Raw genomic sequence first — 25,885 nt, 5'->3', positions numbered from 1 at the left:
GCTCAGAAATCCCAACCTAAATAGACTCCCTCCCCAGGGGTGAAATAACCATGGCTACATCCACAGTTATCCATCCTTGTTTGAGTCAATCTCCTCTACTTACCCTTTATGATTGAATATCCGCCAACCTTTTTTGCTCAGGGCAAAGTTGTCAAAAAGTACAGATAGCGCCATACTGTACAAAGTGCTACAGCCACATACAACTGTGTTCAAGGTAGCTACGTTAGTTTAAGGAACTCATCATCTTCTGATCTCTTTCCTCTACTTCTTTCAATAGCTTCAGGTAGAAAATGCCATTAGGCACAGATCTAAGATCAGCTTACCCTCCCAAATTGCAACTTTAACCATTATGGGGGTAAATCACAAAACCAATCTTAGATCAGTGTATAGGGGCAACTTTATCCTACTCCTTTTGGAGCTTATATGTGTTTGTTCCCCATGCTTTTTGTCCTCCCTCCAACAATGGGTGTGCTAGTGTGTGGTCATGTTGTACGGTTCAGTGTTTTCCCGTTGTAGCGCACATATTGCATTGTCAGAGGATGTCTTTAACCCTGTGTGTGTGTGTGTGTCTGTGTGTGTGTCTGTGTGTGTGTGTGTCTACAGGTCACGGTCTATCAGCGGAGCGTCCTCCGGTCTCTCCACTAGTCCTCTCAGCAGTCCCAGGGTAAGAGTTTGGTTGTCCCGTACCACACACTGGCCCACACTGCACCGCACCAACTCACCTCACCGCTGGCTCTGCTGTGCTGTGGATGTCACCGGAATGCACACACTGCTATTCACTCGCTACGGCCACTCATAAGGCTATACATAAGGCAGCTCATAGAGGAATCCATGGTAAAATCTCTTTGAAAGCCCATCTGACATGAAGCCTGCATAATCCTGTCATAAGAATAGTGTAAAGCTACCAGTCACTATACCCTATGACAGCTTATGATTAGGGCCCTGTGTTTTGGTCAGTCATGTCACATGACCTGGATTTAAACTTTCTTTTTATGTCAGATGGTCCAACACCATCCTCAGACAATGGCTTTCATTTTTGGTGTAATTCTATTTCTGGAAAAGGCTTAAAATAAAGGTTAAAATCTACGTCATGTGACATGATATCCCAAAACACAGGGCATGAGTTATGACACCTGACATAACGCTGATATGAGGTATTAGTGTGGGTCACAGATGAATTTTTAATAATTTATACTTAATTCATGGGTTGTATCAGTTGTTATACTGTAATATACGGTTGGTTATCATGACCTGTTACGACTGTTGTTATATCATTGTTATGACAGAGCTATGTAGGCTGTATGTCATAGGGCTTCTTGTGAAGTATCATTGGATCCATGTGAGGCCTCATAAGGGCTTACGTACTAATGAGGGAACCCATTATTCTTGTTTTAAAGTTCTCAATTCCCCCAACAGCTCATCAGATTGTAAACACATCCATTATTATAAGTCCCATATGTGGGATTTGGTGTTCAATGACCGGTAACATAAGCCATCAAAGTCATCTTCGATTAGGGAATACATTGGAAAATGCTGCCATGTTATATGTAAAGGTTAGGGCTACAAATCAACAAACCAGCTCCTAGCTAGCATGCACAGTTCCTCCATTATTTTACTAAGGCCATGCATTTTTAAAGCCAGCCCTTAGTGAGGATACAAACATGCAGTCATCACATATTCTGACTCTTCTTGCGGAACTGTCAGTGTTATGAAGGATTCTGTAAAAGTTTCAAATATTTATATCTGTCAGCAACCCCAGCTGGGGTTTTGTGCCTAAATGTTATTTCATATTATTTTTTATGATGAGTGATACTGGTGATGCCATTTTAGTTCTCCTTTTTTAAGTATAAATATTGTGCCGATTATGTAAGGCTACATATTATGTCACACATTGATGGGATCACTCTACTGAGGGACATGGGGATTAGGGTTTAGGAGTGTAATTTGACCTTTAAACTTTAGAGCACCCACATGCACGCACGCATACACACACACACACACACATACACACACATACACACACACATAGAGACATACACGCTCATGCGTTATATTTAATGAGGATCACTTCACTAAGGCAGTCATCATAGACGCTTCATAATGCTGCCATATGAGTGACACAACAAAAAGCCGATAAACCTTGCATAAACTTTTAAAACATGCCAGTTTTCATAAGCTGTCATAAACTTTCATGTCCTGTCATGATAGTTGCTATGTCATTCATGCCACAGCATTGTGCATGCAGTATGGCTGCTTTCCACCAATGAAGTCTGGAAGCTAATGCAGTTAGCTTTGGGTGATGTTTCAGTTGCTGGTTTGGGTTTGGCTTCATGAATGCTTGTAATGCTCTACACTTCTCTCCCCCATGGTGCTGCTGCCTCCTGGTTGGCTGGTTGTGCTAATGGCATGTTCTTCTTGTCTTTCTTTCTGCACTCTCACCACTCTCCCTGCCTGTGTGTCACTTGCTCCACCTATCCTCTCCTCCATGTCATTTCTTACTATATTGCTGTTTTTGTCCTGGTGCCATTTCATTGCAATCCACCTTTATTGGGCTGTGGGGTTTTCTATATATGTCCCCTGGCTTCTGGGCGTGGTCTCTCATTGGCTGCCTGCGCTGTCAATCTAACGGTGCATGTCCAATTGCAGCCGGTCCGGCGCTTCTTTATCCCGCCCCAGTCGCCGGACCTCTGTCAGTCGCCCAACTGTAGCCCCACCCATTCCCCAGAGTCCCGCCTTAACCATAACGGGGTAGGGGGGGCCAACCGCGTGCATCCACACCCGCTCCCCAACTCCTACACGCCAAAGATGGGGTCCCCCCTGATGCACCCCCGCACACAGACCCTCCCCGCCAAGCCCAAAGTGTCTGAGAAGCCCCTTCAGACCACCAGGTCCAACCCCCTTCCCAACTCAGCTGACAGCCCAACCACCCCCAAGTCAGAGCCCACCTCCCCCTCCTCACCCCTGGGCAGCCCCCCCTGTGTCCCCAACAGCCCGCGGCCACGCCGCCACCCACCCCTCACCGTGCCCCCCAAGCTCTCAATCCCCCTATCTCAAGTGCCACCCATGTCCCCCCTATGCCGGCACCGCCTCCACCCTGACCACAACGGTCACAAATCTGTCCCCACCATACAGGTGACCCCCCACCCCTCTCCGCGGGGGAGCCCCCTCCCCACCCCCAAGGGCACTCCGGTGCACACACCCAAGGAGAGCCCGGTGGGCACCCCCAGCCCCACGCCACCCCCCAGCCCCTCCATCGGCGGGCTGCCCTGGAGGACGCGTCTCAACTCCATCAAGAACAGCTTCCTGGGCTCGCCGCGCTTCCATCGCAGGAAAATGCAAGGTACTGGAATGTACTGGGGTAGGAGACTTGGGGAGGGGGACGAGAGGTGAGGGTTTCCACAAACACTAACAGTGGGTATAGGAATGGGACCCTTTGTTGGCTCACAGCTACATCCTTCTGGGATGCTGGAACCACCTGGTCAAGGGGATTGGTCACCATGAGTTTTAAAATCCTACCTGTACAGACTTCAGGTGAACAATAGAACAGATCATACTGTACTGTTAGGAAATATATTTTACACTCTCCCAGTAGAGTGCTAGCGTTAGCGCTTAGCACAGGGGAATATCTGCATGAATCTCAAGAGGGTTAACAGTAAACGTTCTGTCCTATACGTTGTGATATAATCTTATTAAACCAGGGGGAGGGGTTATTTATGCTAGTCCCATTAACTTCTATATGATTAGTCATATACAGTGGGGGAAAAAAGTATTTAGTCAGCCACCAATTGTGCAAGTTCTCCCACTTAAAAAGATGAGAGAGGCCTGTAATTTTCATCATAGGTACACGTCAACTATGACAGACAAAATGAGAAAAAAAAATCCAGAAAATCACATTGTAGGATTTTTAATGAATTTATTTGCAAATTATGGTGGAAAATAAGTATTTGGTCACCTACAAACAAGCAAGATTTCTGGCTCTCACAGACCTGTAACTTATTCTTTAAGATGCTCCTCTGTCCTCCACTCGTTTCCTGTATTAATGGCACCTGTTTGAACTTGTTATCAGTATAAAAGACACCTGTCCACAACCTCAAACAGTCACACTCCAAACTCCACTATGGCCAAGACCAAAGAGCTGTCAAAGGACACCAGAAACAAAATTGTAGACCTGCACCAGGCTGGGAAGACTGAATCTGCAATAGGTAAGCAGCTTGGTATGAAGAAATCAACAGTGGGAGCAATTATTAGGAAATGGAAGACATACAAGACCACTGATAATCTCCCTCGATCTGGGGCTCCACGCAAGATCTCACCCCGTGGGGTCAAAATGATCACAAGAACAGTGAGCAAAAATCCCAGAACCACACGGGGGGACCTAGTGAATGACCTGCAGAGAGCTGGGACCAAAGTAACAAAGCCTACCATCAGTAACACACTACGCCGCCAGGGACTCAGATCCTGCAGTGCCAGAAGTGTCCCCCTGCTTAAGCCAGTACATGTCCAGGCCCGTATGAAGTTTGCTAGAGTGCATTTGGATGATCCAGAAGAGGATTGGGAGAATGTCAGATGAAACCAAAATATAACTTTTTGGTAAAAACTCAACTCGTCGTGTTTGGAGGACAAAGAATGCTGAGTTGCATCCAAAGAACACCATACCTACTGTAAAGCATGGGGGTGGAAACATCATGCTTTGGGGCTGTTTTTCTGCAAAGGGACCAGGACGACTGATCCGTGTAAAGGAAAGAATGAATGGGGCCATGTATCGTGAGATTTTGAGTGAAAACCTCCTTCCATCAGCAAGGGCATTGAAGATGAAACGTGGCTGGGTCTTTCAGCATGACAACGATCCCAAACACACCGCCCGGGCAACGAAGGAGTGGCTTCGTAAGAAGCATTTCAAGGTCCTGGAGTGGCCTAGCCAGTCTCCAGATCTCAACCCCATAGAAAATCTTTGGAGGGAGTTGAAAGTCCATGTTGCCCAGCGACAGCCCCAAAACATCACTGCTCTAGAGGAGATCTGCATGGAGGAATGGGCCAAAATACCAGCAACAGTGTGTGAAGACTTACAGAAAACGTTTGACCTGTGTCATTGCCAACAAAGGGTGTATAACAAAGTATTGAGAAACTTTTGTCATTGACCAAATACTTATTTTCCACCATAATTTGCAAATAAATTCATTAAAAATCCTACAATGTGATTTTCTGGATTTTTTTTTTTCATTTTGTCTGTCATAGTTGACGTGTACCTATGATGAAAATTACAGGCCTCTCTCATCTTTTTAAGTGGGAGAACTTGCACAATTGGTGGCTGACTAAATACTTTTTTCCCCACTGTACATTATAAATCAATGGCTATTCCATTCCGATGAGAGTAGCAAAGATGAGAAAAATGATTGTTTGTGTTATAAGGACCGTATAGCTTCAGAGCTTTACCACAGGCATTATGTTGGTTCTCAAAGTGTGCAAGCTCATATATGTAATTGAGGAACTGTAGGGTGTATTTTTCTTCTTCTAATGAGTGGTATAATGTTTTAATGCCTGTAGGTAGGTTGTCATGTAATATGTGCTGCACGGTGATAGACCATTTAAATCCTCCATTACCAAGGGGCGGCAGGTAGCTTAGCGGTTAGAGCGTTGGGACAGAATCCCAGAGCCCGGCAAGGTGGAAAACTCTGCTGTTTCAGTATGAAAAATGTATGTACTCACTAACTGTAAGTCGCTCTGGATAAGAGCGTCTGCTAAATGACTAAAATGTAAATGTAAATGTTCTGCCCTTGAGCAAGTCAATTAACCCCCACAACAACTGCTTCCCGGTTGAATGCATTCAGTTGCGCAACTGACTAGGTATTCCTTTCCCTAACAGGATTTATATAACGTGAAGGGATATAGTCCATCTTATACAGAATAACCTTTGTAGATCCCCTGTAGCTCAGTTGTTAGAGCATGGCGCTTGCAACGCCAGGGTTGTGGGTTCGTTTCCCTCGGGGGGCCAGTATGAAAAATGTATAACACTCACTAACTGTAAGTCGCTCTGGATAAGAGTGTCTGCTAAATGACGTAAATGTAGATAATGGTATTACAATGGTAAAAGACAAAACATTTTATAAACAAGATTAAGGAGGAAAGGATTTTAGGCTTCATGTTGTACTTATGCACTATATACATGTACATAGTAAGGATCAAGTGATTAAAACTAAATCCACACTGCATCCTGGACCCTCTATAGTGCACTCAGATGTCAATCAAGCAATGTTGCCCATTTGTCTGAACTTTTCACCTTTAAAGGTCCAATGCAGCCATTTTAATCTCAATATCAAATCATTTTTGGGTAGCAATTTAGTACATGTTTTGAATTAAAAAATGGTCAAAAAGAAACAAAAATAGCTTCTTAGTAAAAGAGCTATTTCTCAATCAAGAATTTTGCTAGGACTGTCTGGGAATGGACTGAGTAGGGAGCAGAAAACAGAAAATTAGCTGTTATTGGCATAGAGGTTTGGAACTCTCTGTCTTGTTGGTGTATTAACAAATTTACCTCCTGGTGGTGTCACCAGATAGGCCAAAACTCCATCCCACCAAAACAGGCTGAAATTTTAGGCGGTCTTTTCAAACAGCTCTTACACTAAAAGGGTAATCATCATCTTCACAATATTATTCCAACCTCATAGTGTGGAAATGTACAGTACCAGTCAAAAGTTTGGACACACCGATTCATTCAAGGGTGTTTTTTTTCTTTATTTTTACTATTTTCTACATTGTAGAATAATAGTGAAGACATCAAAACTATGAAATAACACATATGGAATCATGTAGTAACAAAAAAGTGTTAAACAAATCAAAATATATTTTATATTTGAGATTCTTCAAGTAGCCACCCTTTGCCTTGATGACAGCTTTGCACACTCTTGGCATTCTCTCAACCAGCTTCACCTGGAATGCTTTTCCAACAGTCTTGAAGGAGTTTCCACATATGCTGAGCACTTGTTGGCTGCTTTTCCTTCACTCTGCCGTCCGACTCATCCCAAACCATCTCAATTGGGTTGAGGTCGGGGGATTGTGGAGGCCAGGTCATCTGATGCAGCACTCCATCACTCTCTTTCTTGGTAAAATAGCCTTTACACAGCCTGGAGGTGTGTTGGGTCATTGTCCTGAAAATCAAATGATAGTCCCACTAAGCCCAAACCAGATGGGATGGCATATCACTGTAGAATGCTGTGGCAGCCATGCTGGTTAAGTGTGCCTTGAATTCTAAATAAATCACAGACAGTTTCACCAATAAAGCACCCCCACACCATAACACCTCCTCCTCCATACTTTACGGTGGGAACTACACATGCAGAGATCATCCGTTCACCCACACCGCTTCTCACAAAGACACGGCGGTTGGAACCAAAAATCTCAAATTTGGACTCCAGACCAAAGGACACATTTCTACCAGTCTAATGTCCATTGCTCATGTTTCTTGGCCCAAGCAGCTCTCTTCTTATTATTGGTGTCCTTTAGTAGTGGTTTCTTTGCAGCAATTCGACCATGAAGGCCTGATTCACACAGTCCCCTCTGAACAGTTGATGTTGAGATATGTCTGTGTCTTGAACTTGTGAAGCATTTATTTGGGCTTCAATTTCTGAGGCTGTTAACTCTAATGAACTTATCCTCTGCAGCAAAGGTAACTCTGGGTCTTCCATTCCTGTGGCGGTCCTCATGAGAGCCAGTTTCATCATAGCGCTTGATGGTTTTTGCGACTGCACTTGAAGAAACTTTCAAAGTTCTTGACATTTTCCGTATTGACTGACCTTTATGTCTTAACGTAATAATGGACTGTTGTTTCTCTTTGCTTATTTGAGCTGTTCTTGCCATAATATGGACTTGGTCTTTTACCAAATAGGGCTATCTTCTGTATACCCCCCCCCTGCCTTGTCACAACACAACTGATTGGCTCAAATGCATTAAGAAGGAAAGAAATTCCACAAATTAACTTTTAAGAAGGCACACCTGTTAATTTAAATGCATTCCAGGTGACTACCTCATGAAGCTGGTTGAGAGAATGCCAAGAGTTTGCAAAGCTGTCATCAAGGCAAAGGGTGGCTATTTGAAGAATGTCAAATATAAAATATATTTTGATTTGTTTAACACTTTTTTGGTTACTACATGATTCCATATGTGTTATTTCATAGTTTTGATGTCTTCACTATTATTCTATAATGTAAAAAATAGTAAAAATAAAGAAAAACCCTTGAATGAGTAGGTGTGTCCAAACCTTTGATTGGTAGAGTATATCAAACACAGAAAAATCACATTTTTGACTGCATTGGGCCTTTAACCTTTCACGTTTGACTTCTGTCTCTGCCTCTCTCCACAGTTCCCACACAGGAGGACATGTCCAGCCTGACGCCAGACTCTTCACCAGAGTGAGTGACCCGGGAAAACATAAATACAACGTTTGACAAACATTGAGGTAAAGAAAGTCGCACACTCTAGTTATGCTCCCAAACCTTGAAGAAGGCACTTCTTGCCAAAAAGTTGTTTGCTAAATCCATGACATTTTTGGGAGCATAACTAGAGTGTGCGACTTTCTTTCTTTTTATAGTTTACTTTCTGTTAGTCAGCACCTCTACAGAACATTTTTGGGTGTGTCAGCTTATGCCTTTTACTAAACATTTAGTGGTCAAGAACTATAGGGAACTGTAGGTGGTCTGTAGGCGTTCGTTCGGAGATCTAACGCAAGTCTTTAGGAAAATACCTGTCTATTTGTGGAAAAATCACCCTGATTAACTCTTTAGTCATATCCCAGTTTACGTATTTGCTCATGGCCTTGCCTACACCTAGCGACTTGTTTTTTAAATGATACGAGCAGAAATATTCCATTTTATTTGGAATGGCAAGCCAGACAAAACTAAACAGGCCTATTTATATAATGAATATGAATTCGGAGGGAAGAAAATATTAAATATTAATGCATTAGACCTCTCACTAAAGGCTTCAGTCATACAAAAGTTGTACTTAAATCCGAACTGGTTCTCTAGCAGATTAGTAAGAATGTCTCACCCGTTGTTCAAGAATGGCCTTTTTCCCTTTATTCAGATTACAACCTCTCACTTTTGGTTATTTGAAAATGAAATAATCTCCAAAATATTGCTATTTTTAAAACAAGCCATAGAAAGTTGGTTGCAATTTCAGTTTAATTCACCAGAAAAGACAGAACAAATATTACAACAAATATTATGGTTAAACTCAAATATACTAATTGATTAAAAAACTATATTTTTGGAGAAAAACATTAAAAAATTGCATAATCTTTGTAAATTATATCATAAATAGGACTGGTGGAGTTATGTCACATAAGAAGCTAACAAAAATATATGGAAATGTCTGCTCTATTCAAAATTACAACCAACCAATTGCAGCATTACTGCAAAAATGGAAGAGGCAAGTGGAAGGCATGTTGGTAGAGTATGGCGCTTGCAACGCCAGGGTTGTGGGTTCGATTCCCATGGGGGGCCAGTATGAAAATGTATGTACTCGCTAACTGTAAGTCGCTCTGGATAAGAGCGTCTGCTAAATGACAAAAATTTAAAATGAAGGGGGAGAAAGTAAGGAACTTGTCTGTCAGTCCTGCATTAAAGACCAAAATTGGTTAAAGAAAATTGTGATAAATAAAAAAGTATACCAGTTTCATTTAAAGACCAACAATTTTACAGCTGTGCCATATAGATTGCAAAATAGTTGGGAAGAGATTTTCGATGTACCGATTCCATGGCACATGGTTTATGAACTGATATACAAAACGACTCTGGATTCAAAACTTAGAGTTTTTCAATTTAAATTATTATACAAAATTCTTACAACCAATAGAATGTTAGATATATGGGGGATACAATTATCCCAGCTCTGCAGATTTTTCTGCGAAGAGTCAGAATCATTAGATCATTTGTTTTGGTACTGTCCATATGTACAGTTGAAGTCGGAAGTTTACATACACCTTAGCCAAATACATTTAAACTCAGTTTTTCACAATTCCTGACATTTAATCCTAGTAAAAATTCCCTGTCTTAGGTTAGTTAGGTTCACCACTTTATTTTAAGAATGTGAAATGTCCGAATAATAGTAGAGAGAATGATTTATTTCAGCTTTTATTTCTTTCATCACATTCCCAGTGGGTCAGAAGTTTACATACACTCAATTAGTATTTGGTAGCATTGCCTTTAAATTGTTTAACTTGGGTCAAACGTTTCGGGTAGCCTTCCACAAGCTTCCCACAATAAGTTGGGTGAATTTTGGCCCATTCCTCCTGACAGAACTGGTGTAACTGAGTCAGGTTTGTAGGCCTCCTTGCTCGCACACGCTTTTTCAGTTCTGCCCACACATTTTCTATAGGATTGAGGTCAGGGCTTTGTGATGGCCACTCCAATACCTTGACTTTGTTGTCCTTAAGCCATTTTTACCACAACTTTGGAAGTATGCTTGGGGTCCTTGTCCATTTGGAAGACCCATTTGCGACCAAGCTTTAACTTCCTGACTGATGTCTTGAGATGTTGCTTCAATATATCCACATCATTTTCCTTCCTCATGATGCCATCTATTTTGTGAAGTGCACCAGTCCCTCCTGCAGCAAAGCACCCCCACAGCATGATGCTGCCACCCCCATGCTTCACGGTTGGGATGGTGTTCTTCGGCTTGCAAGCCTACCCCTTTTTCCTCCAAACATAACAATGGTCATTATGGCCAACCAGTTCTATTTTTGTTTCATCAGACCAGAGGACATTTCTCCAAAAAGTACGATCTTTGTCCCCATGTGCAGTTGTAAACCATAGTCTGGCTTGTTTATGGCGGTTTTGGAGCAGTGGCTTCTTCCTTGCTGAGCAGCCTTTCAGGTTATGTCGATATAGGACTCGTTTTACTGTGGATATAGATACTTTTGTACCTGTTTCCTCCAGCATCTTCACAAGGTAATTTGCTGTTGTTCTGGGATTGATTTGCACTTTTCGCACCAAAGTACGTTCATCTCTAGGAGACAGAACGTGTCTCCTTCCTGAGCGGTATGACGGCTGCGTGGTCCCATGGTGTTTATATTTGCGTACTATTGTTTGTACAGATGAACGTGGTACCTTCAGGCATTTGGAAATTGCTCCCAAGGCTGAACCAGACTTGTGGAGGTCTACAATTTCTTTTCTGAGGTCTTAGTTGATTTCTTTTGATTTTCCCATGATGTCAAGCAAAGAGTTTGAAGGTAGGCCTTGAAATACATCCACAGGTACACCTCCAAGTGACTCAAATTATGTCAATTAGCCTATCAGAAGCTTCTAAAGCCATGACATCATTTTCTGGAATTTTCCAAGCTGTTTAAAGGCACAGTCAACTTAGTGTATGTAAACTTCTGACCCACTGGAATTGTGATACAGTGAATTATAAGTGAAATAATCTGTCTGTAAACAATTGTTAGAAAAATTACTTCGGTCATGCATAAAGTAGATGTCCTAACCGACTTGCCAAAACTATAGTTTGTTAACAAGAAATGTGTGTAGTGGTTGAAAAACTAGTTTTAATGACTCCAACCTATGTGTTTGTAAACTTCCGACTTCAACTGTAGCTTGTTTTTGGTCGCAGGTTCAGGAATGGCTGTAGAATTGCAACATTTACCTGGAGCTAACTTTGCAAATAGCACTGCTGAGTGATTTAAAAAGTCATAGTCAATCGATCAATAATATAATACTCTTAGCAAAAAAATGTTTTTTATTTACAATCTGTAGAAACTATGAGAATAGAAAGGTTCAGAACTTTTGTGAGAAACATCACAGCACATTTGAAAAATATAATCAAAACTGGATGGTATTCAGAGATAGATTGGAAGGGTTGAGTGGAGCTGAAGGATGGGACTAAAAACAAACAAAAGATAACTATTGTAAAATATACTGTGTCCGTAAAATGTATGTAGTATGTATAAGTTGAAAGCCTAAGTGTTGTTGTCCAATAGTTTACTCAAATTAGCAGAGGGGTGGTAGGGTTAGGGGAAAATAATAAAGGAAAATATATAAAAATATATATTTACAAAAAATATATATGGGGGATGGAAAATGATGCAGACAATTACATTGATGGAAGCTACAATATATCTGCAATATTAAAGCTGATCTACCCCATAAAAAAAGAAAAAAATATTGTTTTGGGGGGGGGAGTAGGTCTCGGGCAAGGTTACTAGTGATTGTGGTTCACCGATGTTGGCTTGTTGAGCTAAAGTCTGGAGACATTAGTTCAGGGAGCTGCAGGTCTCAGGCAAGGCGTAGGATCTCATGCACTTGATTGTGGGTCACTGAACCACCTCTGTTACATGCATGTGCACGAAAGTCAACTCATTCTACCTTTCTACCTCTCTGGTGTTTTCGCCACTGGGAGAGTGGTAAGGTACAGACAGTAGAGGATTCTGCCCAAGGGACCTGTGTGAACAGTCCCCACAATTATGCAGATTGGACCCCTCCCAGTATTGCATCCATCTCTCCTTCCTGTTGATTGGGCTATTTTTAGAGAATTTTTCCCCATGAATATTTTAGTGGTTTAGTTCCAGTTTGCTTCACAGACAGAGAGAGACACAGCTAGAGTCTGGTTGGATAGTTGGAGATGAGGCAGAAACGAGGAAGGGGCCTTTAGGTAGGTTAGTAGCAAAGGTAGTCAGGATGATGTCATTGCTATTGGGGACCAATATGAGGCCATTTGGCCATTTGGACAAGCAGAGGGAGGAAGAGGGCTTACAGAACATGCACAATGGTTGAAGTTAGATGGTAGAGGGAGGTGGAAACAGAATAGCATGGTTCAGATATGTATGCGCTTTAACCAACTCCTATGACTATTATTGTCATGGCATACATAATAGTCACCAGTTGGTTGACGTATACATCTGGAGCAGGCTAGGAGGGACAAAGTGATTTTAGATTAAAATAATATTGAATTTAACACTACTCCCTTAAACAGTTTCTGTTCATTACCCTCTGTAGCTCAATTGGTAGAGCATGGCGCTTGTAATGCCAAGGTAGTGGGTTCGATCCCCGGGACCACCCATACGTAAAAATGTATGCACACATGACTGTAAGTCGCTTTGGATAAAAGCATCTGCTAAGTAGCATATTATATTAAAGATCAAGCAAAGCATGGTAAATGTTGCATTATGCAAATTAGTCTGGCACTATGTTAATTATTCCTCTCGACATGATGCATTAGTCTTCTCTCCAGCAGATACTAAATTAAGTGTGTGTGTGTGTGCTTCCAGTTTGCTGACGTGTGTGTGTCTGTGAGAATGCACTTACAGTGTGTGTGTTTGTGCGTGCGTGTGTGTGTGAGAGAGAGTGTGTGTGTATGTGTCCTCATAAAACCCTTTTTTTCTCCCTCCCCGCAGGCTTGCCAAAAAGTCATGGTTTGGTAACTTCATCAACCTGGAGAAAGAGGAGCAGATCTTTGTGGTGATCAGAGACAAGCCTCTCAGCTCCATCAAAGCAGACATCGTTCATGCCTTCCTCTCTGTAAGGACTCCTCACCGCTCCTCTTTCTCTCCCTCTCCATCTACTGTATGTGTATCTCCTTGTCTCTGTCTATGTGTATCTCTTTCTGACTGTTTCTCTTTCTCTGGGTCTCACTGTTTTTCTATGTCTGTCCGTCTGTATGTCTGTGCACCTCTCTCTTTCTCTCTCTCTCTCTCTCTCTCTCTCTCTCTCTCTCTCTCTCTCTCTCTCTCTCTCTCTCTCTCTCTCTCTCTCTCTCTCTCTCTCTCCTTTGTCACCCCCCTACTTATGATTCTGTTTGACTTGTTATTGTATGGATTTATATTTCACTGTTCCTGGTCTTCAAACATTGAAATCATTATTAGAGCTAGCACTCAAAGTGATGGCTATGTTCATTGGTTTGTCCTCGAGACGAAGTGGATGAATTCACTGTAAAGCAACTGTGATTTATCTTTTGATTTAGAGCAACTTTTAGTCAGTGCTACTGCCTGCATTTCCCTATGTTGATTTCCCAGTGAAGGTCAGTGCTATTGTGTAATCAGTGAACAGCAGCCTGCTTTTTGCAGTCTGCATCTGATTGGTGCACAGCAGTCTGGTTTCTGGCATTTAAGAGAGTCAAGGAAAGGGCTTGATTGAGTCTTCTAAAGTTTTTCTTGGCCACACTGGGCATAACTGTGTCATTATAATGGTGTAACACAGCCTCAAAACAGTCACGACAACGGATGGAAACTGACTTTGACACTGACACTGTCATGACACAACCATTATCGTACACTACAGTAGTTGGCTTGCATTAACCCTACGCCTAGCCAATTATCTAACCTTTACATGTTTTATTTCCCAGCAGGTTTGTTTCAGTTCATTTTAAAAGGCTCCCTAGTCCCTGAAGCCCACAACTGTGTTGATGCTGTATGTCTCTTGTCTCTTCAGCGTTGTGTATTGTAATTGACTCAGTGTCTGATGGTCCCTAACAGCGCTGTGCTGCAGTGTAACAGATCCAGTGTTGTCTCTTCCTGTCTTGTCTCTCTTTGTCTCGCCTAATATCTGTATTTTAGCTCATGTACATATCGTTTTTCTCACTAGTCACACGTGGTCTCTGTATTTAAACTGATGTTTTCTCTCTTTTTTTCCTGTGCTCTCTCTTTGTTTTCGCTCTCTCTCTCTCCCACCCTCCACCTCCCTTTCCCATCTCTCTCCCTCTGCTTCCCTACCTCCTGCATCCCGCCTGTACCCCCTCTCCCTCCCTGCTCCTGTCTCTCATATAGATCCCCAGTCTGAGCCACAGTGTGATCAGTCAGACTAGTTTCCGGGCGGAGTATAAGTCTACAGCCGGTCCTACAGTGTTTCAGAAGCCAGTCAAGTTCCAGGTGGACATCACCTACACAGAGAGCACCGCCGCCACCAAAGAGAACGGCATCTATTCGGTCACTTTCACCCTGCTGTCAGGTAACACACACAGAAAGGCAGGCAGTCAGGCAGGCAGGCACATGCGTGCACACACACATTTTAACATACACACACAAACACTGTATACACACAGACACTTCCTGAATATGTACACACATGCACAGACACCCACACATACACGCTGATGCAAGCACCATTACACAGAAGCCTGGTGAGAAGAGGACAGAGAAACAGAGACCTTTTCTCACCATAATCACACTGCGCTTTAGTCCCTGCTGAGTCTCAAAGGACAACCTCTGGCCAATGACACTGGAGCATCATCTCCAGCCAAATATTCTGTGTTGTCTCTGCAGTATGTCTGCTTATTCCCATGTGGATAACTTATGTTAAATTGATGTTGTTGAACAGACTCTCATTTAATTCCGCTGAATTCCATTGAGATTTACGTGTTTGAATAAAAATGGAAGCTTCATTGAGGCTATTGTGAGGAACATATAATATAAATGATGTCGTTGTTTTCATAACATTGACACTCTTTGCGTCCTACTGGTGTGGCATTGTGTGTTTCAACATCACAAGCTTATTTTCTGTCTATTATTCTGGTTATTTTCTAGAGTATTTCTTATTTTTCAGTCAATCAAGTTCTAAGACTGTTTCTCTCTATTTCTCTCTCACTCCCTTCCTCCACCTTCTCTCTGCCTCCCTCTCTATCTCTCCTCATTCTCTCTCTCTCTCCCCCTCACTCTCTACCTCCCTAATTTTTCTTTGTCTCCCTCTGTCTCTCCCCCTTTCTCTCTCCAGGTCCCAGCCGGCGTTTCAAGCGTGTGGTTGAGACCATTCAGGCTCAATTGATGAGCTCACATGACCAGCCCGGGGTCCAGCAGATCTCTGGTAAGTAGAGACCCTCCCCTCTCCCCCCTACACCCCTCCACTACCCGACCCCTCCACTACCCCCAACCCCCCTCTCGGCATCCCCGTAGCTCACGGCAACGCCACAGTCACAGCGCGGCTCGACTCACACGCTTTGGCACAAGGCTTCTCCACATGCATGGCCCACACCATGGCAGATGCACCCGGCACCAACAAAGCAACAACATTGGTGTACTCGAGACATCTAGAGGGTCACACTCTCTCCTGACTTTCTTGCATACACACACCAAGGCTCAGTCATGACCTACACACACAGAATTCATTTGACAACGTTTTCGGCTAACTTTTTACACTTTCCAACCAGCTCTAGGTTAAGAGGTTGTTTGTTGAACTTGTGTCCAGTATAACCTTCCCATATAGAGAATATGGACCATAATGATGTAACACTTCAAAACGATCACATTAGCTCAGTACATGTATGTATTATATAGTTTGATATTCTGGGATGAAGATGGGTTGAACAGGGAGGAATGGAAGAAAAGAAAGACAGAGTCACGTTCTGTTCTTCACTTGTCCTTGTTTTTTTTGTGTGCCTGTATTGTATATACCTGGGATTTCTTCACTTGATAACAGCTCCCACTGCTGGTGAGACATGGCATTACATACATTACATAGAACAGACTATAGAATATAATAAGGCTAGAGCCATCTTCTTTACTCCTGGGCCCACAGTATAAGTGTGTGCAGGCTAATGTGTGTGTCCTAGTCTAGTGCTTTAACACCTGACTCAAATAATCAACTCATGAAAACCTTGGTGAAGTGTACAGGTGTGTTAAAGGGACATTTCTAAAATGTTCAACCTCATATTCATCATCTCCAGCACCACCCCAACATCAACATATATGAAAATGGCGTGTTTCTATGTTTTGTAGTTAAAAAAAAGATAGAGGAAGTTAAGTGTTTCCAATGACATCATCGGTGTGCATTTTAATCATTTATGAGTAGGCATTTTCTACTAATTGTCTACTAATTGGTTGATGATGTCATTGGAAACACTTATCTTCCTCTATCTTTTTTACTACAAAACATAGAAACACGCCATTTTCACATATGTTGATGTTGGGGGTGGTGCTGGAGATAATGAATATGAGGTTGGAACAATTTTTTTATTTCCCTTTAATGCTAGCTAGCTGGCCTGACACACACACACACACACACACACACACACACACACACACACACACATACACACACACACCTACCTACTTCTAGGACCAGGAAGGAAGAACACTGGTTTGACCACTCTCTAGTTCACACATTTAGCACACGTACCAGCTAGCGGTCTTAGCACTTTGAATGCCTGGGACTCACTCTGTCACAGATGGGAACTGTTATCAGGCACTGTATGCAACACCCCAACCACTTTCTCCATCAATAACTCAGCCCCACCCCTCTTTTTCACTATTGCTTTCACTCTCTTTTTCTTTCTTTCTCTTTCTTTCTCTTTCTTTCTTTCTTTCTTTCTTTCTTTCTTTCCTTCTCACTTTCTTTCTTTTACTTTCTCTCTGTCTTTCTTTGTCATCTGTCCATGTCTTTGTCCCCTTTTCTCTCTATCCCTCTTTCTTCAGGTTTGGGGTCAAAGGTTTTACCATATTCCAGGGAATTCATTGAAATTCAATTCATGAATTGAAAAAACATCATTTCAAATAGTGGTTGATTTCCAATTCATGAATTGAAATTCAGTTGTTTTCCAGAATTAGTTGAGGTGGAATTGACCACAACCCTGTAGCCCTGTATTTCCTATCCCTTTTCTATCTCTCTCTCTTTCTTTCACCTGTCAGTCCATCCCAGCCTGCTTTTGGTCATCATCCACAGCTTCAATCTAACTGCACTTGGCACAGAATCACAAAAATAACTGAATGACTGATCTGGCATGCTGAGTGGAATGCAAGGGTTTCAACCAGAGCCATAGACAGTCTAGACACTGGAAACTGATCATCTATGTCTGCTCCAAATATTTCATACACGTGATGGTCTTGGACTTTTTGGTGCCAATATGGCTGCCTAGGTCATTCTAAAACTGAGTTTGCCTAACTCTGTGTGTCTATGACTCTGGGGTGGATCAATGCACTGAATGCTAGATATCACACACTGATACTGAACAGTGTGTGTCACGTATGACAACACACTGAGGGCATGTGTTTTAGCCAGAAAACGATTTGACCAACCGCAACCTTTACTAATATTAAATCAACCGCTATACTAGATCTGTGCAATCTGTTTTCACTCACTCCTTCAGTGTCCGAGACAGAAGGGACTGCATGCAGTGGCATGTTTTAAGAGTACTATTAGCTACTACAGATGACTCATACTGTGTAAATTCTGACTTCCGTGAATATTCCATGGGAAAAAGGAAGGCAGGCCAGTATGAAAATGTATGCACTCACTTAACTGTAAGTCGCTCTGGATAAGAGTGTCTGCTAAATGACTAAAATGTAAAAAATGTGTGTGTTTGCGCAAATAAATTGTCTCGTCCTTTTGTACTTTGAGAGAGTGCCCCCATCTTAAGTAGAATATTTCTAATCTCCCATTAGCTTTCACCCTACCCAGCTAATTTACCTTATAGATAAGAGCTCGATCGAGAAAGAGAAAGTGTTACTTACAGAGACCTATCTAGAGAGACAGAGAGAAACAGAAAGTCTGAAGGAAGGCAATGGAAGTAGACCCCCCCCCCCCCCCCCTCACCCTTTAAAATGCATGGACTTTAAACATCCATGCAAAGTAAGAGTAGGACGTTCCATTTGAAGGGTTTGATTCCAAAATGCAATATATAAATGTTCTCAAATGTTGGTGACTTGACATTAATTAAAACACATATTGTGAAAGAGATAGCGCTATTATTTTTGTATCTTAACATGACATGGGCTAGTGAGAAAAATAGACATGATTTTGTTGAAAATATTGCAAGCTGATTTTATTTTAGAGAGACACATAATCATGTTTTGTGGCAAAACGCCATATATCCACCCCAAACCACAGAACTCCAATAGAAAAAGTATCCCGATTGGGTTTTAAACAGTTCTATGTACAGTGCATTCGGAAAGTATTCAGACCCCTTGACTTTTTCCACATTTTGTTACGTTACAGCCTTATTCTAAAATGGATTAAATAGTTTTTTTCCCCCTCATCAATTTACACACAATACCCCATAATGACAAAGCAAAAACAGGTTTAGATTTTTTTTCACATTTATAAAAAATTAACTGAAATTTCACATTTACAGAAGTATTCAGACCCTTTACTCAGTACATTGTGGAAGCACCTTTGACAGCAATTACAGCCTTGAGTCTTCTTGGATATGACGCTACAAGCTTGGCACACCTGTATTTGGGGAGTTTCTCCCATTCTTCTCTGCAGATCCTCTCAAGATCTGTCAGGTTGGATTGGTCTCTCCAGAGATGTTCGATCGGGTTCAAGTCCGGGCTCTTGCTGGGCCACTCAAGGACATTCAGAGACTTGTCCCAAAGCAACTCCTGCATTGTCTTGGCAGTGTGCTTAGGGTCGTTATCCTGTTGGAAGGTGAACCTTCGCCCCAGTCTGAGGTCCTGAGCGCTCCGGAGCAGGTTTTCATCAAGGATCTCTCTATACTTTGCTCCGTTCATCTTTCCCTTGATCCTGACTAGTCTCCCAGTGCCTGCCGCTGAAAAACACCCCCACAGCATGATGCTGCCACCATCATGCTTCACCGTAGGGATGGTGCCAGGGTTCCTCCAGATGTGATGCTTGGCATTCCGATCAAAGAGTTCAATCTTGGTTTCATCAGACCAGATAATCTTGTTTCTCAATGCTGCAGAAATGTTTTGGTACCCTTCCCCAGATCTGTGCCTCGACACAATCCTGTCTCGGAGCTCTACGGACAATTCCTTCGACCTCATGGCTTGGTTTTTGCTCTGACATGCACTGTCAACTGTGGGACCTTATATAGACAGGTGTGTGCCTTTCCAAATCATGTCCAATCAATTGAATTTATCACAGGTGGACTCCAATCAAGTTGTGGAAACATCTCAAGGATGATCAATGGAAACAGGATGCACCTGAGCTCATTTTCGAGTCTCATAGGAAAGGGTCTGTAAATACAGTACCAGTCAAAAGTTTGGACACACCTACTCATTCAGGGGTTTTTCTTTATTTTTACTATATTTTACATTGTAGAATAATAGTGAAGACATCAAAACTATGAAATAACACATATGGAATCATGTAGTAACCAAAAAAGTGTTAAACAAATCAAAATATATTTTATATTTGAGATTCTTCAAATAGCCACTATTTGCCTTGATGACAGCTTTGCACACTCTTGGCATTCTCTCAACTAGCTTCACCTGGAATGCTTTTCCAACAGTCTTGAAGGAGTTCCCACATATGATGAGCACTTGTTGGCTGCTTTTCTTTCACTCTGCCGTCCGACTCATCCCAAACCATCTCAATTTGGTTGAGGTCGGGGGATTGTGGAGGCCAGGTCATCTCATTCAGTACTCCATCACTCTCCTTCTTGGTAAAATAGCCCTTACACAGCCTGGAGGTGTGTTTGGTCATTGTCCTGTTGAAAAACAAATGATAGTCCCACTAAGCCCAAACCAGATGGGATTGCTTATTGCTGTAGAATGCTGTGGTATCCATGCTGGTTAAGTGTGCCTTGAATTCTAAATAAATCACAGACAGTGTCACCAGCAAAGCACCCCCACACAATAACACCTCCTCCTCCGTGCTTTACGGGGGGAACTACACATGCGGAGATCATCCGTTCACCCACACCACGTCTCACAAAGACACGGCGGTTGGAACCAAAAATCTCACATTTGGACTCCAGACCAAAGGGCAAATTCCCACCGGTCTAATGTCCATTGCTCATGTTTCTTGGCCCAAGCAAGTCTCTTCTTAGTGGTGTCCTTTAGTAGTGGTTTATTTGCAGCAATTCGACCATGAAGGCCTGATTCACACAGTCCCCTCTGAACAATTGATGTGGATATTTGTCTGTGACTTGAACTTTGTGAAGCATTTATTTGGGCTGCAATTTCTGAGGCTGGTAACTCTAATGAACTTATCCTCTGCAGCAGAGATAACTCTGGGTCTTCCTTTCCTGTGGCGGTCCTCATGAGAGCCAGTTTCATTATAGCGCTTGATGGTTTTTGCGACTGCACTTGAAGAAACTTTCAAAGTTCTTGACATTTTCTGGATTGACTGACCTTCATGTCTTAAAGTAATGATGGATTGTCATTTCTCTTTGCTTATTTGAGCTGTTCTTGCCATAACATGGACTTGGTCTTTTACCAGATAGGGCTATCTTCTGTATACCACACCTACCTTGTCACAACACAACTGATTGGCTCAAACGCATTAAGAAGGAAAGAAATTCCACAAATTAACTTTTAAGAAGGCACACCTGTTAATTGAAATGCATTCCAGGTGACTACCTCATGAAGCTGGTTGAGAGAATGCCAAGAGTGTGCAAAGCTGTCATCAAGGCAAAGGGTGGCTACTTTGAAGAATCTCAAATATAAAATATATTTTTTCGTTTGTTTAACACTTTTTGGGTTACTAAATGATTCCATATGTGTTGTTTCATAGTTTTGATGTCTTCACTATTATTCTACAATGTAAAAAATAGTAAAAATAAAGAAAAACCCCTGAATGAGTAGGTGTTCTAAAAGTTTTGACCGGTAGTGTATGTAAACAGAGTACAGGAGAGACCTACTGCAAGATATCAGAGGAAGATAAACATACACCTTGGGGAGAACAATGGAACACTTGAGGATTTCAGGATTTCAGTACAATGGGGCACTTAAGGGAAATAGCACTCAAGGACTACATTGGGACACATCACCTTGCAGCAGCTCAAAGCTGACCTAAGACAGTTGGGACCCATGGGCCATTACAAGACATTGTGTATTACTCTGTGTGTATGTGTGCCACCAAATCTGCATAGAACCCAACTTTAGAATCATGCACGCACACCATGATTCCACACTAGCTAATTGGCTCACTGGGTCCAGATGCCATTGGTCATGGTGCAATTGCCAGCAATGTTTAGTCCTCTCTGTGCATCCAGATGTTGTACAAACTCTCAAGCAACTCTCATACGTTCAGATGCTAGGATAGTATGACCTACTGGGTGTTGAACCCAATGCCTCCAAACATTAAGACTTTGTTAGCCCATTGAGCTAAATCCCAACTCTGGGAGCTAACACAAGTCTCTAAAGAAAAACCCTTGAATGAGTAGGTGTGTCCAAACTTTTGACTGGTACTGTATGTAAATAAGGTATTGCTGTTTTCTATTTGTAATACATTTGCAAAAATGTCTAAAAACAGTTTTTGCTTTGTCATTATTGGGTATTGTTTGTAGATTGATGAGGGAAAATTTAATTTAATGCATTTTAGAATAAGGCTGTATATACTTTCCGAATGCACTGACTGAACAGACAACTATAATGGAAATGATTCGAAAAATGACTCACTTTAGCGCCATCTGCAAAAACCATATGGAACATTCCATCCACCTGGACAATGGATATAGCGCATCTTGGGAAAAACTAGTGTGTTAGATATCGCGTTTTGTAAAAAAAAAACTTTAACATTTTAAGCACACCTAAAGTAAATGTTTTAAAAGTTTGATAACAGCCATAATTCATACTTATAGAAAATGACTCATAAGCTTTCAGACGAAAAAATGTAAATGTGAAAAATGTATACAAAGATTTATACAAATCTTCATTTGTATAAACCAGCTGACACTGTAGATGTGTTAGAGAGTAACTGTGTACTCTGCTCCCAGATGTCTCTCAGCGGTCAGACACTCTGACCAGCAAACCCTCCAAGCGTGGTAAGAACCACTAAGACAATACTCACTGTTTCCCTGAATATGTAATCACAATAAAATACTCAATTAATCAAATACCCACTGTTTCCCTAATGAAATACTCACTCGATTGGCAAACATCAAACTACTAGCCTGAGCCTCCCACACTACACCTGATGACTCTTAACCTCTTCACCATCAACGCACATGATGTCACTAATGCACAGCTCTCCGTGTGTGTGTGTGTGTGTGTGTGTGTGTGTGTGTGTGTGTGTGTGTGATCCTTTGCATGGGACTGTATGGCACAGTGTGTGTTGGGATGCACACTATTGTTGATGTAAATGTCCACTCCCCCTCCCTTCCATTCCATGGGTAAAACACATTGTAGACCATCAATAACAAATGGCTATGTAGCACAAGAACAATGGTAAGTGATAGCAACATGACATTGCATAAGTATTTTGTGTTTGGTAAAAAAAACCACCCACCTAATTGACTTTCAAATGACAGTTAGACTGATAGATTTCAAGAAAGTTTGGAGTAAACCTGTATATGTTTGACTCTCAGTGGAACCCTAAGGGCAGGCTTCCCAGACCCAGATTAAGCCTGTTACTGGATTAAAAAGCACTTCCAATTTAGGACCCCCATTGAGCATGCTTTTTAGTCCAGGACTAGGCTTAATCTGTGTCCAGGAAACCGGCCCTAAGACTCCTCTTACTTGAAAGTGAAATGTGTTGTGTGATGAGTGATGTTATTGTGATGATGGCATGTTGTTCATATTGTATGTGTTTGTCTGTGAGCACTGTATGGACTCATTCTAAGGTATACTTTTATTGTGGTGATTAGGATAGTTACCAGGAGCTTGGAAGGCAGGACATTATGTTTTGTGGTACACTGAAATGCTGCTCTCGTTCCCATCCCTTCCTCTCCTCCCCCCTTTCTTCAGAAAGAGAGCAATTGGGTGTGCAGGCTTTTGTTACAGCCCTGCTCTACCACTCCTATTCCTACTAATCATCTTCTAATCAAGACCTTGACTAGCTAAAACAGGAGTGTTAGAGCAGGGCTGGAACAAAAACCTGCACTCAGTAGCTCTCTAGGATGACGATTTGGCCACCCCTGCCCCAAACCTTGTCTTTTTAGAAATCACCCTTCCAGAGCTCAAGCTAGCCCTCCTATGTCACCACTCTCACCCAAACTAGGTAGAACAGAGACTCTAAATCCCACAGGTTTTATGTGAACCCTACATTTTTTATGGATTACTATTCAAACCTTAGGTCTCCTAACTTAGCACTTTAATACTGATGCACCATAACCTCAGCCTAGAGACAGTATTAACGTACAGTGAGGGAAAAAAGTATTTGATCCCATTTACATGACGCTCTTATCCAGAGCGACTCACATGAGCAATTAGGGTTAAGTGCCTTGCTCAAGGGCACATCGACAGATTTTTCACCTAGTCGGCTCGGGGATTAGAACCAGCGACCTTTCGGTTACTGGCACAACGCTCTTAACTACTAAGCTACCTGCCGCCTGCTGATTTTGTACGTTTGCCCACTGACAAAAAAATGATCAGTCTATAATTTTAATGGTAGGTTTATTTGAACAGTGAGAGACAGAATAACAACAAAAAAATCCAGAAAAACGCATGTCAAAAATGTTATAAATTGATTTGCATTTTAATGAGGGAAATAAGTATTTGACCCCCTCTCAATCAGAAAGATTTCTGGCTCCCAGGTGTCTTTTATACAGGTAACGAGCTGAGATTAGGAGCACACTCTTAAAGGGAGTGCTCCTAATCTCAGTTTGTTACCTGTATAAAAGACACCTGTCCACAGAAGCAATCAATCAATCAGATTCCAAACTCTCCACCATGACCAAGACCAAAGAGCTCTCCAAGGATGTCAGGGACAAGATTGTAGACCTACACAAGGCTGGAATGGGCTACAAGACCATCGCCAAGCAGCTTGGTGAGAAGGTGACAACAGTTGGTGCGATTATTCGCAAATGGAAGAAACACAAAATAACTGTCAATCTCCCTCGGCCTGGGGCTCCATGCAAGATCTCACCTCGTGGAGTTGCAATGATCATGAGAACGGTGAGGAATCAGCCCAGAACTACACAGGAGGATCTTGTCAATGATCTCAAGGCAGCTGGGACCATAGTCACAAAGAAAACAATTGGTAACACACTACGCCGTGAAGGACTGAAATCCTGCAGCGCCCGCAAGGTCCCCCTGCTCAAGAAAGCACATATACAGGCCCGTCTGAAGTTTGCCAATGAACATCTGAATGATTCAGAGGAGAACTGGGTGAAAGTGTTGTGGTCAGATGAGACCAAAATCGAGGTCTTTGGCATCAACTCAACTCACCGTGTTTGGAGGAGGAGGAATGCTTCCTATGACCCCAAGAACACCATCCCCACCGTCAAACATGGAGGTGGAAACATTATGCTTTGGGGGTGTTTTTCTGCTAAGGGGACAGGACAACTTCACCGCATCAAAGGGACGATGGACGGGGCCATGTACCGTCAAATCTTGGGTGAGAACCTCCTTCCCTCAGCCAGGGCATTGAAAATGGGTCGTGGATGGGTATTCCAGCATGATAATGACCCAAAACACACATCCAAGGCAACAAAGGAGTGGCTCAAGAAGGAACACATTAAGGTCCTGGAGTGGCCTAGCCAGTCTCCAGACCTTAATCCCATAGAAAATATGTGGAGGGAGCTGAAGGTTCGAGTTGCCAAATGTCAGCCTCGAAACCTTAATGACTTGGAGAAGATCTGCAAAGAGGAGTGGGACAAAATCCCTCCTGAGATGTGTGCAAACCTGGTGGCCAACTACAAGAAACGTCTGACCTCTGTGATTGCCAACAAAGGTTTTGCCACCAAGTACTAAGTCATGTTTTGCAGAGGTGTCAAATACTTATTTCCCTCATTAAAATGCAAATCAATTTATAACATTTTTGACATGTGTTTTTCTGGATTTTTTTGTTGTTATTCTGTCTCTCACTGTTCAAATAAACCTACCATTAAAATTATAGACTGATCATGTCTTTGTCAGTGGGCAAACGTACAAAATCAGCAGGGGATCAAATACTTTTTTCCCTCACTGTACATACTAACAGTCTAACACATATAATCAAATGCTATTTTTTACCATCCACGTGGCTTACGAGTCTCCTTTTTACCTCTTGGAACGTTACCTCCAGTCCTTTCCTCATCATCACCCTCTACTCCCATCACCCTCTCCTCTTCCTCCTCACGTTAACCC

General features: G+C 42.2%; 1 protein-coding gene across 1 annotated transcript in view; it reads left to right on the top strand.

The window, feature by feature from the left end:
• Nucleotides 1-25,885, top strand: part of LOC311128107 (serine/threonine-protein kinase BRSK2-like) — a gene marked incomplete at both ends in the record, with an annotated part of 155,288 nt that overhangs the window by 129,073 nt on the left and 330 nt on the right. The window contains 6 exons of the mRNA XM_084160079.1: nt 604-664; nt 2,647-3,340; nt 8,357-8,405; nt 13,382-13,505; nt 14,750-14,930; nt 15,693-15,786. Coding sequence (XP_084016205.1) covers nt 604-664; nt 2,647-3,340; nt 8,357-8,405; nt 13,382-13,505; nt 14,750-14,930; nt 15,693-15,786 — 1,203 coding nt within the window. The remainder of the gene's footprint in view (nt 1-603; nt 665-2,646; nt 3,341-8,356; nt 8,406-13,381; nt 13,506-14,749; nt 14,931-15,692; nt 15,787-25,885) is intronic.

The sequence above is a fragment of the Coregonus lavaretus genome, assembly GCF_964263955.1.
Source record: "Coregonus lavaretus genome assembly, chromosome: 4".
In the NCBI taxonomy this organism is placed as follows: domain Eukaryota; kingdom Metazoa; phylum Chordata; class Actinopteri; order Salmoniformes; family Salmonidae; genus Coregonus; species Coregonus lavaretus.
This window is presented reverse-complemented; position numbering and strand designations above follow the sequence as displayed.